Source organism: Cetorhinus maximus, chromosome 17 (genome assembly GCF_964194155.1).
Source record: "Cetorhinus maximus chromosome 17, sCetMax3.hap1.1, whole genome shotgun sequence".
In the NCBI taxonomy this organism is placed as follows: Eukaryota; Metazoa; Chordata; class Chondrichthyes; order Lamniformes; family Cetorhinidae; genus Cetorhinus; species Cetorhinus maximus.
The window spans coordinates 89,902,569-89,918,961 of record NC_135895.1 but is presented as its reverse complement, the minus strand read 5'-3'; the positions used below and the strand labels follow the sequence as shown (position 1 = coordinate 89,918,961).

The 16,393-nt window shown below is 41.1% G+C and overlaps 1 protein-coding gene across 1 annotated transcript in view; it reads left to right on the top strand.

Annotated features, from left to right (window-relative positions):
- LOC144692564 (uncharacterized protein C1orf21-like) overlaps nucleotides 1–16,393 on the top strand; it is a 181,804-nt gene that overhangs the window by 28,327 nt on the left and 137,084 nt on the right. Inside the window, exon 2 of the mRNA XM_078561561.1 lies at nucleotides 16,079–16,254. Within this exon, the coding sequence (XP_078417687.1) occupies nucleotides 16,161–16,254 (94 nt within the window). The 5' untranslated portion in view covers nucleotides 16,079–16,160. The remainder of the gene's footprint in view (nucleotides 1–16,078; nucleotides 16,255–16,393) is intronic.

Sequence of the window (16,393 nt, the reverse complement as noted above, 5' to 3'; positions counted from 1 at the left end):
GTTATGTTGAACTTGTATAGGACACTAGTTTGACCTCAGCTGGTGTATTGCGTCCAGATCTGGGCGCTGCACTTTGGTTCCAGGAATCCCATCCTTCCTAAAGTGCAGCGCCCAGATCTGGATGCAATACTCCAGCTGAGGTCAAACTAGTGTCCTATGCAAGTTCAACATAACCTCCCTGCTCCTGTACTCTGTGCCCCTTTTAATAAAGCCTAGGATACTGCATGTGGCTCATTTGGCAAGACGGTGCAGACGTGATGGGCCGAATGGCCTCTTTCTGCCCTGTAACAATTCTATGATTCAATCAACCTTTGTTACACAGAAGGTAAGCAATTTTTAAGTGTAGGGTCTCATTTCTTCAGTTTGTGAATTGTTTTAGGATATTTAAAAACGTTAAATTTTAAAATTCTTACCTTCCCTTTCTCACTTTTTCTCGCTGTCATTCTCATCTTTCTTTCCCTCTTCCGGATTTGGCATTGAATTCACCACTCAAATTCCACAACCCTCTCAGTTCTTTCTCTGTTCATTTTTCGAACCTTAAATCTCATTTGTTTGTCCCATTGTTCACCAAGGTCTGGGATGTGCTGTTGCCCTCACCATTCTTTCATTAGCTTGCACTTCTAGCAACTTGGTGGGCAAAAAGCGTTGAAGCTTAAATATGCAATTGTAAATCTAACTAACAGCATGCCATGAACTGCTCCAATCTAGCTAAATATGTTCCATTTTTGTTAGCTAAGGCTACAGTATCAAGGGGTATGGAGCAAATATGAGAGGCTGAATGCCATTTTTAAAAATTCTTTCATGTGACGTGGACATCATTGGCAAGACCAGCATTTGTTGCTCATCCCTAATTGCTTTTGAACTGAGTGGCTTGCTGGGCCACTTCAAAGGGCAGTTCAGCGTCAGCCACATTGGTGTGGGTCTGATGTCACGTGTGGGCCAGACCAGGTAAAGATGGCAGATTTCCTTCCCTAAAGGATGTGGGTGAGCCAGATGGGTTTTTACAGCAATCGATGATGGTTGTCATGGTTACCATTACTGATACTCGCTTTATATTTCATTGAATTTAAGTTCCACCAGCTGCCATCATGGGATTTGAATCCCAGAGCATTAACCTGGGTTTCTAGATTACTAGTCCAGTGACGTTACCACTAGGCCACCATGCCCCCCCCCCCCCCCCCCCCCCCCCCACTCTTGTGTTCCGATAAGTTTTTGGCTTCTGTAACTACTGAATCAAAACTAGTGTCTGTCTACAGTAGAACTTAGAAATGCAGATGGTGATGATTATTAGTTGAATCATGACTGAATCATTGGCAATATACCCAAATTTGGATCTGTTAAAGTAAATCCAATGGAAACCAGCTCCAGACGTGAGGAAATTATGACTGTTAGTTTACACACAACAGAGCATACAAGGTTTCTAGAAAGGAAAGGATTACATTGTCCAGGTGATTCCATACTTTTATAATGTTTGTGAATTGGTACTGGCGAAGCTGTTGTGCTAAGTCTTGCTTTTTAGTTGCATTCGCTTTGTTGAAGTCCTTTCAAAGTATCTTTGATTTGTAATTGGAAAGCTTTCAAACTGAGTTTGGCTTTGATTTATTCTTTCCTTTATGATGCACCTTTGAAAGGTTACTCCATATAGTATAAAGGGTATAAAGGAGGAGAAAAAGTAAAATTATCTTTATAAAGTAAGATACGGCCACAAACAGCTTGATAACTGAATCTCCCATATCAGAAACTGGGAATAAGGCAGTTTGGTCAAACCTCAACAGAATGAAAGTTGCCTGACCAGCGGTAAGATTTGAGTGTACATAGTTAGTTATGTGCATATTAAAAACACAAACGGTCTACCTAGATAAAGATGAGCCCCCATGAATCTTTCAATTTTTTATTTCGATGAATCCATGCAGACTGAGGTCAGTTGGTATTTTAATTTTGTAACCGGTGTTCCAGAATGATGTATTCCACCTGTTACAGTATCATTCTAATTATAGACTAATTATCCTTGCCCTCTATTTGCGTCATTTTAATAATTTGTCTTGATGTCCAATGATACCAGAGATCTCTCTATCTAATAAATATATATTATTATATGGGTATTTTGTCTTTTTTAATGATTTTTTCAGTCTGTAATCTGCCTCTAAAGATCTGCGTATTTTACTCTCTTTTTCACTGTTTTAGGATTTATGCTGTTTAGGAGATATTTTCGTTCCCCTGTTCTGTTTCCTAAAACTCTCAACTTCACATTTGTCCCCCAGTGAACTGCATTAGCCACATATCTGGCCTTTCATCCAGCAGCCTCCTGCACTTCTACCCTTTTTCATCCCCTTAAGTTACCCTTGTCAGCAAATGTGTTATTCTTTTCATATCCATATTCAAATCAATTACAATTTATTTTAAATTTTCTCTCACTAACTACAATAGGTTGTTGAAATAGCCGAAGTGAAGTTGTTTGAAGCACGCCTTTGTTCACTTTGTGTATATTTATTTCTTTATTCACTCTCTTTTATATGCAATTCTGAAGATTTTCTTCACTATTCTGCTATGTGTTACTTTAATTACATCCATTGCAAAAACTATTATTTACCTGCGGTATATAGCATTGAGAAGCAGAATGATCTGAATTGTTGACTGAGGATTGAAGCTATTGCATTAAGTCAGTAGCCCATACTGTAACACTTAAGCCTGCTCTGTAATGTGAATTTGATCCTCAAGCATTCACCTGCATGTGTCTGGATCACTAGCGTCGCTGGATAATTTAGTCTGAGACACAATAATAGCAAAAGAGTTGAGGTTTATGTAAGTCATTCACTGAGCACTTGTTACTCAATTAGATGTTAACATTTGCTTGTGCAGTGCGCTGAGCAGTTTATAGGAGCTTCAGTTTGAAGAACTCCCTTGTGCATTCATACTCCTCAGCAGATCTCTCAGCAAACTTACCACTGTGCTGTGAGGGTGCCGAAATGGGTCTATTTCTTAAATGGAACACTACAAAACTTCTAATTGTAGTTACTAGCATATTCCCTGAGGCTATAGACTGAAGAGCTTAGGCAAAGGCTGAGTGAGACCCCTTGGGGATAGCCAAGATAGCATATATGACTGGCCTGGGAGCACAGTTGAATAACACAGCAAAGAGGCTGGGTGTGATTGATCCATGCAAAGTATATTATGGATAACTTGTTTATCCATGACCAGTTAAACATCCTATGTGGCAGCACTACTTCACGTTTTTTAGACCAGGAGCTTTGAATTGTGGATAGATTAAAAATGTTCTGCAAAAATGCAACTTTCAAAGCATAAAAGGCAACCTGAACATGATTTAATTTTTGTAATTCCACTCCAGAGACTTGAGTAGAAAAAACAGACTGTGGTCATGTCACATTGCTGTTTGTGGGAGCTTGCTGTGTGCAAATTGCTTGCAGCATTCCAACAGTGACTGCACCTCAAAAATACTGCATTGGCTGTAAAGTGTTATGGAACGACCTAATGTCATGAAAGATATCATCTAAATGTAAGTCTTTTCTTTATAACCTGAATCTTAGTGAAGACTGAGAATCTGCATCATAAATAATTTTCAAAGCAGGTTGAATTTGCAGTTATTTATAAAACAACACTCAGAAAAAGTAGTGGTTACAAGTGTTTGGTTGGGTACTTTTGGTTGAATATTGCTTTAGTCATTCTTTCCATCCCCTTCATCTTGCTTGGCTGTCTTGCAGAATATGTTGTCACTGTCACTAGTTCAGATTGTCTTTGTGGCACCAAGCAGCAGATTATTGACCAAAGTAATTTTACAATTCCTGCCAACTACTAACAGTAATGCAACGCTAGTTTGAGGCAGAGGAATTCTAGAGATCAAGGACAAAATTATCAATGAAGAGAAGTAAAAAAAGGTATATGGTTCTGTTCTAAAAGATCTACAGGAATACAATAATGGTGTGTGTTTTGTGTGTGTGTGTGTGTGTGTGTGTGTGTGTGTGTGAGATATCCATATGAGTAACTCACCATTGAATTTTCCTTGAAATTCCATTTTGTTTTAAAATAAAATTTCAGTGGAAAGTCATAATCATTTGCAGTTATATTGACCTTTTCTGTTAAACTGGATTTATTCAGCAAGTCTGAGCTGAGCAGGGGAAATCGTAGTGGGTATTACTGCTTTAAGGGATGGTGCTGAATCAAGCAAGTAAAGTTGTTGCTTTGTGGCGCAATGTAATTCTCTTTTTTCCCCCTCCAATTGTCACCAAAAAAAAAAATGTTTACTTGTTCTCCTAAAGGAGCAATTTGTTTTGGGCTGCAGTTCCATGGGCGCCAGGAATTCTGATGTTTGTTCAAATGGCAGTTCTGACGTGGGCTGATGCAGCAGGGAAAGAACACGTCATGGCCAAATTCAGTCCTGTCCGGGGGCAGGGCTCCCTGGATTGTGAACAAAAGTGAGAGCTTGCACTCCCCTTTTCTCCCCCCTACCCCAGGTACAGTGCAATGAATTATCATGTCCTTATCACTTGCTCAAATGGTGGATCCAAATATGTGAGGCTCACCAGCAGGCAGGTGCCTCTCTAGCTCAATAGGTGAATGCCCTGTTAGTTTTTAATTAACGTTATACTGGCAGATATGGATAGGTTGCACTACTTTATGCATTTGATCAAAGCAAAGCAAGGTATTTTTTAAACTTTAGGTGATAACATTGAAGTATATTTTACATTGTCAAGATTCACTGGTAGGACCGCATCACAAACACTGCAGCCCTGGAAACAGCTAACATCTCTAGCATCGAGGCCATCCTTCGACAAAGTCAACTGCGTTGGGTGGGTCACACTGCCTGGATGGACGACAGCTGGCTGCCCAAGATCGTAGTGTACGGAGACCTGACCAGTGACAAATGGAACAGAGGGCACAAATGTTTCAATGAGTCCTTGATAAAGTCCCTCTCTGTGTGCCACAGTGACCATCTTCAGTGGGAAGCGCAGACCCTAGATCGTGATGCCTGGAGACGCTACATCGAGAGTGCTACAGACACCTTTGAGAATGAGCGAAAAACTATCATGGAAGAGAAGAGGAGGAGAACGAAAAATCAAATTGCCCCCAGCAGCAACTGCACCTTAACTTACACCTGCTGTGGGACAATCTGCCGGTCATGTTTAGGCCTGACTAGCCACCAGCGGGCCTGCAATAGTTGAGTGCAAGCCTTCCTAAAATCTTCGTCAGTGAAGGAACGCTAAGCGAGAGAGATATTTTATATCTTTAGCTAGGATTAATAGGACCACTTCACTATTCCTTTGGTAATAGTGTATCCATATTGCGTTTAATTGCCCCAGTGCTGGAATTTGTCAGTGCGAAACATAAAGAGAGAAAGTTTATATTATTGTCTGGGAAGGATAGACGCACGTTGTTATTTTGTTGCAGTGTTTTGCATAAGTGGTGATTATTTTCCAAAGGTGTATTTTTATTTCTCTCTCCGTTCCATGTGCCTTACTCCACTTCTCCTCACTTGGGTCTTGCCCTATTTTCCGTGTATGAGAATTGATAGCGAGTCCTGGGCCACTCTGACTGGGGAGAAGATCACAGCCAAGGCCAATCCAATCCTGTTTCTTTTGCTCAAATTGAGATGTAATTTGTTTGCACAGCTGAGGGACAGTGATGCATCAGAGCAGTTGGGGCAATCTGTGTTGCATGTGGCATAATTTGCTTTGTTTGCAGCTTGTGTTTGGAAAGCTAATTGAATTTTTGACTGTTTTTCCATAAAAGGTAGGAGGCCATTGAAAGGTATTTGTTTGTTCTGTCTTAGGTAAACTGTGAATTGAGTTAATTTCAAATGTGAGACAAGCTAATACAAAATGTTAAGAATTCTGAAAAAGCTGTGTAAACGTGTTTTCTAAACTATAAATAGGTCGTTGTCCTTTGCATTGCTCATGGAGAAGCGGAGGAGTTTCAGTCAACCACAATGGTCCAGATATTGTGATATAGGGCTATCTGTGCTCCCTGTTATTAAAGTGTAAATTGGTCAGCAATTTCTGGCATCCAGACATGCACAGTTAAACACAGAAATCAGAAGTGGATGTTCAAGTTGTCCTGCCCCTCCACAAGCTTTGTAATAACTTGTCTTGATGAATGAACCAGCATTGAAACACATGGAAGGGTGTGAAGTTGTTGTAGTTGGGTGAGAGATACCTTTTTCCTGATGTGTTTAGTGGGTAAGAGGATGTTCACTCCAATGTGAATGAATTTTTAATGGTGAAGAGCCTTAACTACTGCCAAGCAACTTCTCTGGCACTGAAAATTAACTTTTCCAAATGTAGAGCCTCATTTTTACAGATTAAATTATTGTTTGAGTTTTTTCCCTCTCTCTCTCTCTCTCTCTCTCTCTCTCTCTCTCTCTCTCTCTCTCTCTCTTTCAATCCCACCTTTCTTTCCCCCTCTTTATTTCACTTTGTATACATGATTTAATATTGAATTAACTATCCTACTCTGCATGGCTCAGTAAGGATTCTTCAATCAGAGTGGTTAGGGCGACGCAGGTCCCAGGTTCTCTGGAGAGGGTACCGTGATGTATTGATTTCAATAACTGCAAGTTCCATTTTTAAAAAATCTGTAAGCAAGTGTAAACGTAATGATTGACGATAGTGGTATTTGTTTTCCACTGACTGTAAAAACTGACCATTCTCTCTCTCCCTCTCTCTCTCTCACGAATGCAGATGTGTAGTAACACATGCTCAGACTCTCTCTCTCTCTCTCTCTTTACCCCTCTCATTCCCCTTTACCATTCACTCTTTTTCACCTTCTCTTCTGTGAACTTTTCTTTCTTGATTCCTGATTTGCAGCACTGGTGAGAGTAATCATTCATTGGAGATTCACCCCAGCATACATACAGACTGGGCCTGTTGTTGAATATATGGGGAAAGAAGTTAGTTCTTTTGCATGGCAAATGGACTCCTGTGATGCTGTTTGTTTATATCGGAGCTGTTACTTTGCTTTTCCTAATGGCAACAGTTAGCTGTGTAGTGGCGGCAAGTAAAAGAGCAGAGCAGGTAGTACAGCTACAGTATGTGATGTTCAAAAGCTTGGCAGGACATACTATACAGTACTGTTCAATAATTACAGGCGAGTCTGATTTCTCTTTTTTTGTGTGTTATGTGACTTTTCTAGTTAGCAGTATATAATGAGGTTGCTGCCTGTTATAACCTCCGTTCAACTTGATTGTGTAGATTGAGATCTGAGCAAGGTCTGATCCCAGTTCCCTGCAAATGTTCCTGTTGATCTCAGCTGGGAAGTGTAAAGTAGGTTGCCGGCTAGCCTTGATGTTTCCAGAGCCAGAGGGGGAGAAAGAAGTCCGAGTTCTCATTCTCTAGTGTTCTTCTTTAATCCTACTTAAGGGTTTGTGCGTGTGCACACAGGAGAGGATACTAGGTGAGCATGTGAATAATTTGGATGTACATGTGAAATGTCCAGTTGGGTGTAGTCTTTGAGAGCTGGTCATGAAATATATCCTACTTTGTCTTTGTGTCTTTAGTAGAGGAGAGAAGAAAAATGGGCATTTGGTGTAGTCAGAGATGGAATGTGCTCCTACAGCCATGAATCAAATTCCTACACACAAGCTAGTTACTGGTGATGGACTCTAAATTGGCATTTTTGTTTACTAATGAACCAGTTGATATTGTTGATCTGAAGAAATCATTCACCAGGTTTCTTGAAAATCTTACAGCATTTCAGTGTGATGACAGGGAGTGCTGCAGTGTTGGAGGTGGTGCGTTTCAGGTGAGACATTAAACCCATGACCCTCTGCCCTTTTGGCTGGATATAAAAGATCCTGTCCCACGATTGAAAAAGAGCAGGGGAGTTCTCCCTGGTGCCTTGACCAATGTTTATCCCTCAGCCAACATCTGTTCTGCTGAAGGGTCATGAGGACTCGAAACGTCAACTCTTTTCTTCTCAGCCGATGCTGCCAGACCTGCTGAGTTTTTCCAGGTAATTCTGTTTTTGTTTTGGATTTCCAGCATCCGCAGTAGTTTTTTGTTTTTATCTTTTGCTTAAAAGAGGATTGGTCATTTATCTCATCTATTGTGGAAGTTTGCTGTGTGCAAGTTGGCTGTATTTCCCTACATTACAATAGTGACTGCACTTTGAAAGCACTCTATTTGCTTTAAAGCACTTTGTAATGCCCTGAGGTCATGAAAGGCTTAAAGTATGGCAAAATGAGGAAAGTAAAATTGTTCACATGTAATATCACAGGTTAGAATATGTTGACCAGTCATCCCATAGCCTAACACCTTCAGATGTCAGATGTTAGCCACTGATCCTAGCTGTGACTAGTGGTGTTCTGCAGGGATCAGTGCTGGGACGTTTGCTGTTTGTAGTATATGTAAATGATTTGGAGGAAAATGTAACTGGGCTAATTAGTAAGTTTGCAGACGACACTAAGGTTGGAGGAGTTGCAGATAGTGAAGAGGATTGTCAAAGGATACAACGGGATATAGATCGGTTGGAGACTTGGGCGGAGAAATGGCAGATGGAGTTTAATCCGGACAAATGCGAGGTAATGCATTTTGGAAGGTCTAATACAGGCAGGAATTATACAGTAAATGGAAGAACCCTTAAGTGCATCGATGGGCAGAGGGATCTGGGTGTACAGGTCCACAGGTCACTGAAAATGGCAACGCAGGTGGATAAGGTAGTCAGGAAGGCATATGGCATGCTTGCCTTCATCGGCAGGAGTATTGAGTATAAAAGCTGGGAAGTCAAGCTGCAGCTGTATAGAACCTTGGTTAGGCTACACTTGGAATATTGCGTGTAATTCTGGTTGCCACATTACCAGAAGGATATGGAGGCATTGGAGAGGGTGCAGAAGAGGTTTACCAGGATGCTGCCTGGTCTGGAGGTTATTAGCTATGAGGAGAGGTTGGAGAAACTCGGACTGTTCTCACTAGAGTGCCGGAGATTGAGGGGCGATTTGAAAGAAGTTTACAAAATTATGAGTGGCATGGACAGAGTAGATAGTCAGAAGCTTTTTCCCAGGGTGGAAGAGTCAATTACTACGGGACATAGATTTAAGGTGAGAGGAGAAAACTTTAGAGGAGATGTGCGGGGCAAGTTTTTTACACAGAGGGTAGTGAGTATCTGGAATTCGCTGCCAGAGGAGGTGGTGGAAGCAGGTACGATAGTAGTGTTTAAGAGGCAGCTTGACAAATACACGAATAGGATGGGAATAGAGGGATACGGACCCCGGAAGTGCAAAATGTTTTAGTTGATGGGCAATATGATCGGCGCAGGCTTGGAGGGCCGAAGGGCTTGTTCCTGTGCTGTACTTTTCTTTGTTCTTGTTTTAATACACCATGGAAGTTTTTGCTTTCATCAAAATCCCAGAATGATTCGATTACTTCTGAGTGATCATGTTATTAATTTCTACCCTCTTGAGCACTGGCGATCTTCTGATTGATAGATGGTGGGTGGAATCTTACAGCCCTGTTGGAGCGGGGCGGGGCGGGGGGCCTTAAAATGCGGCGAGCCGTACAAAGATCCATTGACTTCGGTGGGACCGGAGAATCCTGCTGGCGAGAGAGGCTGTAAAATTCTGCCCGGTGCCTGACAGCAATCTTACTTTGTATGGCATCTTGAAAAGCAATATTAAATGTTCAGGTCCGCTCCATGGCCTGGTTATTCCTCCAGGGAATGGTTTATAAGATGCTCCATGGTTTGGGTAGTCTCCACAGTTGCATATCAGGCCATCCTTTATCTTCCATTCATGCTGCCATGTTCCATCACATGGCTGCAGCGTCCATGTGAAGTTCTGATGCAGTTCAGAGTGGCCTCTGTTTGGATATTGTGGGGAAGCTGGATGGTTAATCCTCATGGTCTGCAATGAGGTCATGATTCTCACTCCACCCCCAAGATTTTCTTTCATCCTCTGTCACTTGTTTTTAAGGTTAGAGTTCCAAGAGATTCGACCACTATCTGGAAAGAGTTCATGGACTTCAGATGGCAGCTCAGAAGCTTTTGGAGATCTTTGTTCGCACGCACATCTGAGTTGGCTAGGACCTGATTGTATTCTCTGATTATTGCTGCTGCTTTTCTGAGAGATGGTGCCAAGATATACGCAAGAAAAGGGAGATTGTTTCAGCACGTTTGTGATGGTCGTAGTTCAGTTTACCTTGCAAGATTTGTACATGTACTTCCTTCCTCTCCAGACTGGTGCTCCATATTCAGCTACTGAGAAAACAAGATCTGAAGTGGCTGCCTGCATGGTGTGAGCATTTGCCCACCACATCTGGTTCCAGCTAATTTATGGATAAAGTCGATTCTTGTCTTAACCTTAACTTTGTTTTTTGTCAAGCTATTGATGGTTTGTGAGACTCCAATCCTAACCATTCCAAGGTAATTTGAGAAGCCCTTGTGCCCAAGTTTAGACCCACATAAATATGCACGCAGGAATATTTTGCATACTGCTGGTCCAGAAGAGATCCATAGAATAAAAACAGCACAGAAGGAGGCCATTTGGCTCTTTGAATCCCTGCTGGCACTTTAGGTAGTGCCACTCTCCTGCCCTTTCTCCGTAGTCCTGAAAATTATTTTCCCACTCAGGTGCTTGTCCAATTCCCATTTGAAAGCGATGATTGAATCTACCTACACTCTGAGGCAGCGCATTCCAGATCCTCATCACTCCTTGCATGAAAAAAAAATTCTCATGTTGCTTTTGCTCTCAACTTTTCCACCAATGGAAACGATTTCCCTCTCTGTCTGGACCGCTCATGATTTTGAACCACTTTTGTAAGTCCAAGTATACCACATCAACCACAGTACTTTCACCAACCCTCTTTGTTACCTCATCAAAAAACTCAATCAAGTTAGCTAAACACACAATGTACCTTTAACAAATCCTTGCTGGCTTTCGTTAATTAATCCATGCCTGTTCAAGAAAATATTAATTTTGGCCCAATACAAATGTTCTATGAGAATTTGGATGAAACGACTGCTTTTCGCTGAAAATGTGTAGTATGACAGCAGTTATGACAAGTCTTTGCATACCTAGGAGGGTTGGATGTCATGATGGGTTAACACATTGCCCTTCAACTAAGACCTGAATATGAATCCTGTACAAATTTGTGGAGTTAATGTCTCTCTTTGTGTCAGGTGTAAAGGAATAGGAACTTAACTAGTTCCTAATAGGTATGGATCCTTGAATATAGAAATGTCCAAATTTGCTATAGATTGACACGACAGTGGCAACTTGACTGATCTGTAAAGCTGGAAGAAATGGAAAGTTTGCACTGGTGCATTGGAGCATGCTTTTCTGTGCAGAATATTATAGGACCTGTTTTGGGAGTGGAATCTGATGAGTTTAGCTCTGTATCTGCTTGATATTTACTCAAGGTGTCCAAAGTAGAAAGCCTCTCCATTTCCCAGCCCACTGAACACTTACCTTGATGGTGCAAAAGTTCAGCCCCCCACCCCCCCTCCAAAAAACTGAATTTTGAGAAAAGGGAAATCGTTAGCTGTATTGCTTTAAAGGAGGAACCAGTGTAGTATTATCTTCATGTCACAGAATCACTAACAGTTTGGCTTGTTGACTCTATTTTAATTGTGTGTGCAGAAGTGTTATTTGTTTCATTGTTATTGCTCCGTAAACTTGGCAACTTTATATATCAATTAGCCAGCTATAGGTTCTTTATGAAACATTTTCAAAGAACACGGTGACCTGTTTATAATGTGCTAAGTGACGATGCGTAGTGACATTTGGAGTCGTCTTTATAGCACTCATTTTCACTTTGTTTGAAACCTTGGTAGGTGGAACAAAATACAATTTATCCTGTCAGCTCAGACCGTTCAAGTGCATTGAGCATTGGGCATGTTAATGTATATCGGTACATTTTCAATAATTAAAAACTTAATGTCAAAACCAACAAAAAATTTTTGCTTGCATCTGTGCTAATCCTTAAAACACAGTTCTCATAACATGACTGTATAATTACCATGTAGTTCCCTATTGAACCCTGTTCCACCCCTTATCTTTGCTGGATTCAGACTGACTGCCGTCTGGCAGTCATACAGCCAGGATGTAGCTTGACATTTATTCGAAGCTATCCCTGAACAATAAAAATTAAAACCTGTATTATGCTTAACTACATTAGACAGCCAGCCATTCACAAGTTTGAAATCTGCATTTACCTGCATGGGTACAGCTGCCAATGAAATCTAGAATGTAAAAAGCCCAAGATGATGCTGGTAATTGAGTGGAAAAACCTGACCGGTTGATCACATCCAAACACTTTTTGGCTGGCATCTATCCCAAGACATTGAAAATAATTGATCCATGTATAATGCGGTCTTCCTGAAGTAGGCCCCTTCTCTCTTCGGTCCTGAGGTGTGTTGGTCTGGGTGTGTAGCCTGCAGAAACCAAAGGCAATTTAATTAATGAATTTGAAAGATTCTTCGGAATATATGTGAAAATCGTAGCAAGTTCAACTCACATTGGTTCAGTAGCGGGAGGAGATACTTAAATAATTGGCAGATTTATCTGAGTTGGTGGGCAAGTATAGCATAGATGCTATTATGTGCTTGGATTTTCAAAAAGCTTTTGTTAAAATTCAGCATTGATTATCAATAGCTATGTTAAGGCATTGTGAAGCAAGGATTAGGGTATAGCACTGGATAAGAAAGAGACTTAGAAACATGAAACCAAGAGTACCCATAATGAACAGATTCAGGCTGAACAACAACGAATAAGACACCCCAGTGGCCAGTGCAGTATTAGGACAACTATTGTTTTAACAATTGTTGTGGGTAGGGATGTTGTAACCAAATCTCCATGTAATCAAATTATACAAAAGTGGGATGCTGTCCATTCATGAGAAGTAATAGATAACTAGGTTCAGAAGGACTTGGAACTCATTGGTAAATTGGCAGGTGCAATTCAGTATGGGTGATTGTAAATTAATTGGCAGGGGAGGAACAAACCGTAAGATGATCTCTGTATTAAATGGAGCAGCTGTGTGTGTAGGTTATTGTGGATAAATCTAGGAAGCTATCAGCCCAACTTGGCTGCCGTATACATGTCAAATTGGGTTACAGCAACAGAGAATATGAATAAAAAGTGGTTATATTGTTGCCAGTTAAGGAGCTGGTCAAGTGCCATCTGCAGTACAGTGTGCAATTTCAGTCACCTAATCATAGCAAGAAAATTATTGTCCTTGAGAGGATAGAGAGGCAATTGTACTTGGCTCAGTGATAGCATTCTCATTTCCAAGTCCAAAGATTATGGACTCAAGTATCACTCCAGAGATTTCAGTGCATAATGCAAGCTGACACTTCAGCGCAGCACTGAAGGAGTGTTGCAGTGTCAGAGATGGTGCCCTTTGGGTAAGCCATTAAACAGAGAACCCCCATCTGCCACCTTTTAAGTGGATGTAAAAGATTTCAGGGCACTATTTGAAGAAGAGCAGGAGAGTTCTCATGGCCATCATTCATCCTTGGTCAACATCACTAAATGCAGGTTATCTGGTCATTTATCTCATTGTTTGTAGAACCTTGCTGTGTGAAAATTAGCTGCTGCGTTTTCGACACAACTGTGATGACACTTCAAAGAAACATGTACTTGATTGGCTGTGAAGTGCTTTTGGAATATCCCGATCTCGTGAAACACGCTATATAAATGCAAGGTGGTTGTTTCAATTGCAGCAATCAAAAGTCTAATAAGGATGGGTTCACAAAGTTGAGTTTGTTCTCATTGGAAATGACACAACTTTGTGACAACCCATTTGAAGTTTTCCAGATTGTGAAGGAGATTGGCTTAAATCCTGATTGGGTCAAATATCAGTGGGCACAGTTAGAAGTTAGAACTAGGAATGGAGCCTGAGAAAATACTTCTCCACAATAAATCTCCCTTCTGTGCTATATAATCATTTGGGAAGGTCGTGGTCTTGCTGGGTGCTTTCCCTCACCAATATAGCCCAAATCAACAATGCACGAGCCGTGAGGTTTACACCCACAACTTCTGATGCAGTGGGTTCCAGATGTTGCTACACCATTTAAGTGGACTCCTTTTTTCGGATGGTGAAGAAGGTGCACATGTTACATGGATATAATTAAAGACATAATCAGAAAAGATGATCACAATCTTTATGGTGAATAGAACAGTGACTGAATGTGAAGGTAATGCTCAAACCTCTGGAGTTTTGTTTCCTTTCAATTTCTATTGCCCATGTAACTCTTATGAGTCCAAACCAAATAAACTAAATTAACAAATCAGGGGACAAATTAAAAGGCAGCCTCTTAAAGGGAAACTGCAAAAACAAAAGACAAAATTTAAAGTAGGAATTCAAGAGTATGTTAACACTTCTGATTAATCAGTCTTTAACTACCACACTTTTTAAGAAAATCACCCATCTTAACACAATTAAAGGAAGTATGTGTGAGACCCCTCACACTAATAGCAGAAGGACCAGTTGGTGCAAGGCTGAGTTATAGAGAATGGGGGAGTCCCAGGCTTGATCCTGCTTTGTATTGTGTTAATTAGACTAATTCAATGGATTGAACAGATCACAGTTCATCCTGTTGATTACTATCCAATTCCTAACTGGAAATGCGCACTTACATCTTCGACTACAGGCAAGATTGAATTTAGTGGTGTTGTGCTCTCCCCTCGGAGTCAGTCACCCTTTAAGCACTCTGTCAGAGATAACATGTTAAGACGAGCACTTGGGTGAGGCATCAGGCTGTGGTTGCTGCCTGTGGAAACTTAGCCAAAGACGAATTGTTCCTTTCATGAGTGTTAAGAGTAAGCGGGGGGAGGGAAGGTTTAGAAGAGGAATGAAGTGTGAACTCCTGCACAGAACCTGATTGTATAATTTTCTTCTCATTTTTACATCGCAAATCAAATACATTTGTAATCACAGCATTTCCATTAGCATATGTAATGAAGAAAGGCACTAGTCAGATCTACTGTATTTAAAATGGGCTAATAATAAGACCACCTAGGAATGGATGATGTGTAGACCAGTTACACACAGCACACCAATGCATTTGTGTTAAGGTAAGGACTAAATGTGCAGATTAAATCTGATGGACTAAATGTGTATCGCAATTTGCTCGATTTCAGTGAAACTCGATTGGTTTTAAGCTCTGCTGTAATATTGATGAAGCTGGAGAGAGGAAAATGTGTTAGCTCTGTTGGTTGCATTTAAAATCTTTCCTCCTTATCCCCTCAAAAAATGATAGAAAATGAGATCTGTTTTACTTTGTTTGCATATCAAATGACTGAATGTGACTTTACAGTAGTTCAAATAGATTTTCCTGTTCCATTTGTGGAGTTGCTGTTTTGTTACAGATTGTGAAGCACGGCCATTGATATAGTTTGTGGCAATACCCAACATTTATCTAATTGTTGTGAATGGTGTTGGAGTTTCCCCTGTTCACAGTACCATTGATGCAAAGCTAACACACGAGAAATACACTGAAGCAGTCGTACAGGTATCTTTTCTCGTGCCCACAAGTAAACCCATGTCAGCTGATTCTCAACAGAACAGCTGTGAGCTCCATGTATCCGGATGCTTGTCAGATGCAAAAGCCAGCAGCACTGAAAACACCTATGTTGCTCAGATACCATACATATCCCTCTGTTGTTGGCTTTTCATGTCTGCCTTCATCTGTAAATGTGAGATATCCATGCATTCTTCATGTGTTACTTTTATGGTTTCTTTAATGCTGCCTATTTGGTTCAAAATTGCGTTTTTGATTTTCTCTCTCTGTACATTATGGAAGAGTTTCCCTGCACAGTACTGCTTACACCCTGTCTGCTGTATTAGCTCTCAGTGGAGAGCAGCAAGTCCCGATCACAAGCTAGCTAGCTGTCAGTGCCACAGGCTTGACTGATGGATCATTAGAAGCCAGGCTGTTTGATCTCCTTCCTGTCTGTTCCAGGAGAATTTGCTGCAGATTGGAGTGCTGATTTCGTTTGCAGTGCGGTTCAAATAAGGGCAAAAGAGGTGGGGGTAAAGGTTGTGATGCCTGCTGTCCTATTCCGGCGAAGTGGCAAAGAGGAGAACATGTTTAACACGGAGATGTTAAGACTCTTTAATTCATTTGTCCACAGGTTGCATCTGACAGGGAGGGAGGAGATTTCATCTTAGAGATGATCTGTGGGCAGTGCACGTTGAAGCCATTTGCGTAGAACTATGGGCTGTGCCTCAGCCAAGCATGTCTCCACTGTTCAAAACGAGGAGGAAGCGCAGAAGGGAAAGAACTTCCAAAATGGCGATGTCTTTGGGGGTATGTACCAAGGGTAGCGTCGAAATGGCTTAACTTGATTGTGTTAACTATTGGCTGCATGGGGCTAAATTAAAATTGTTTATGGGAGCAGAACTGAAACGAGCTACAATACGCGTTAGGAAATTCAGCAGATGGAACA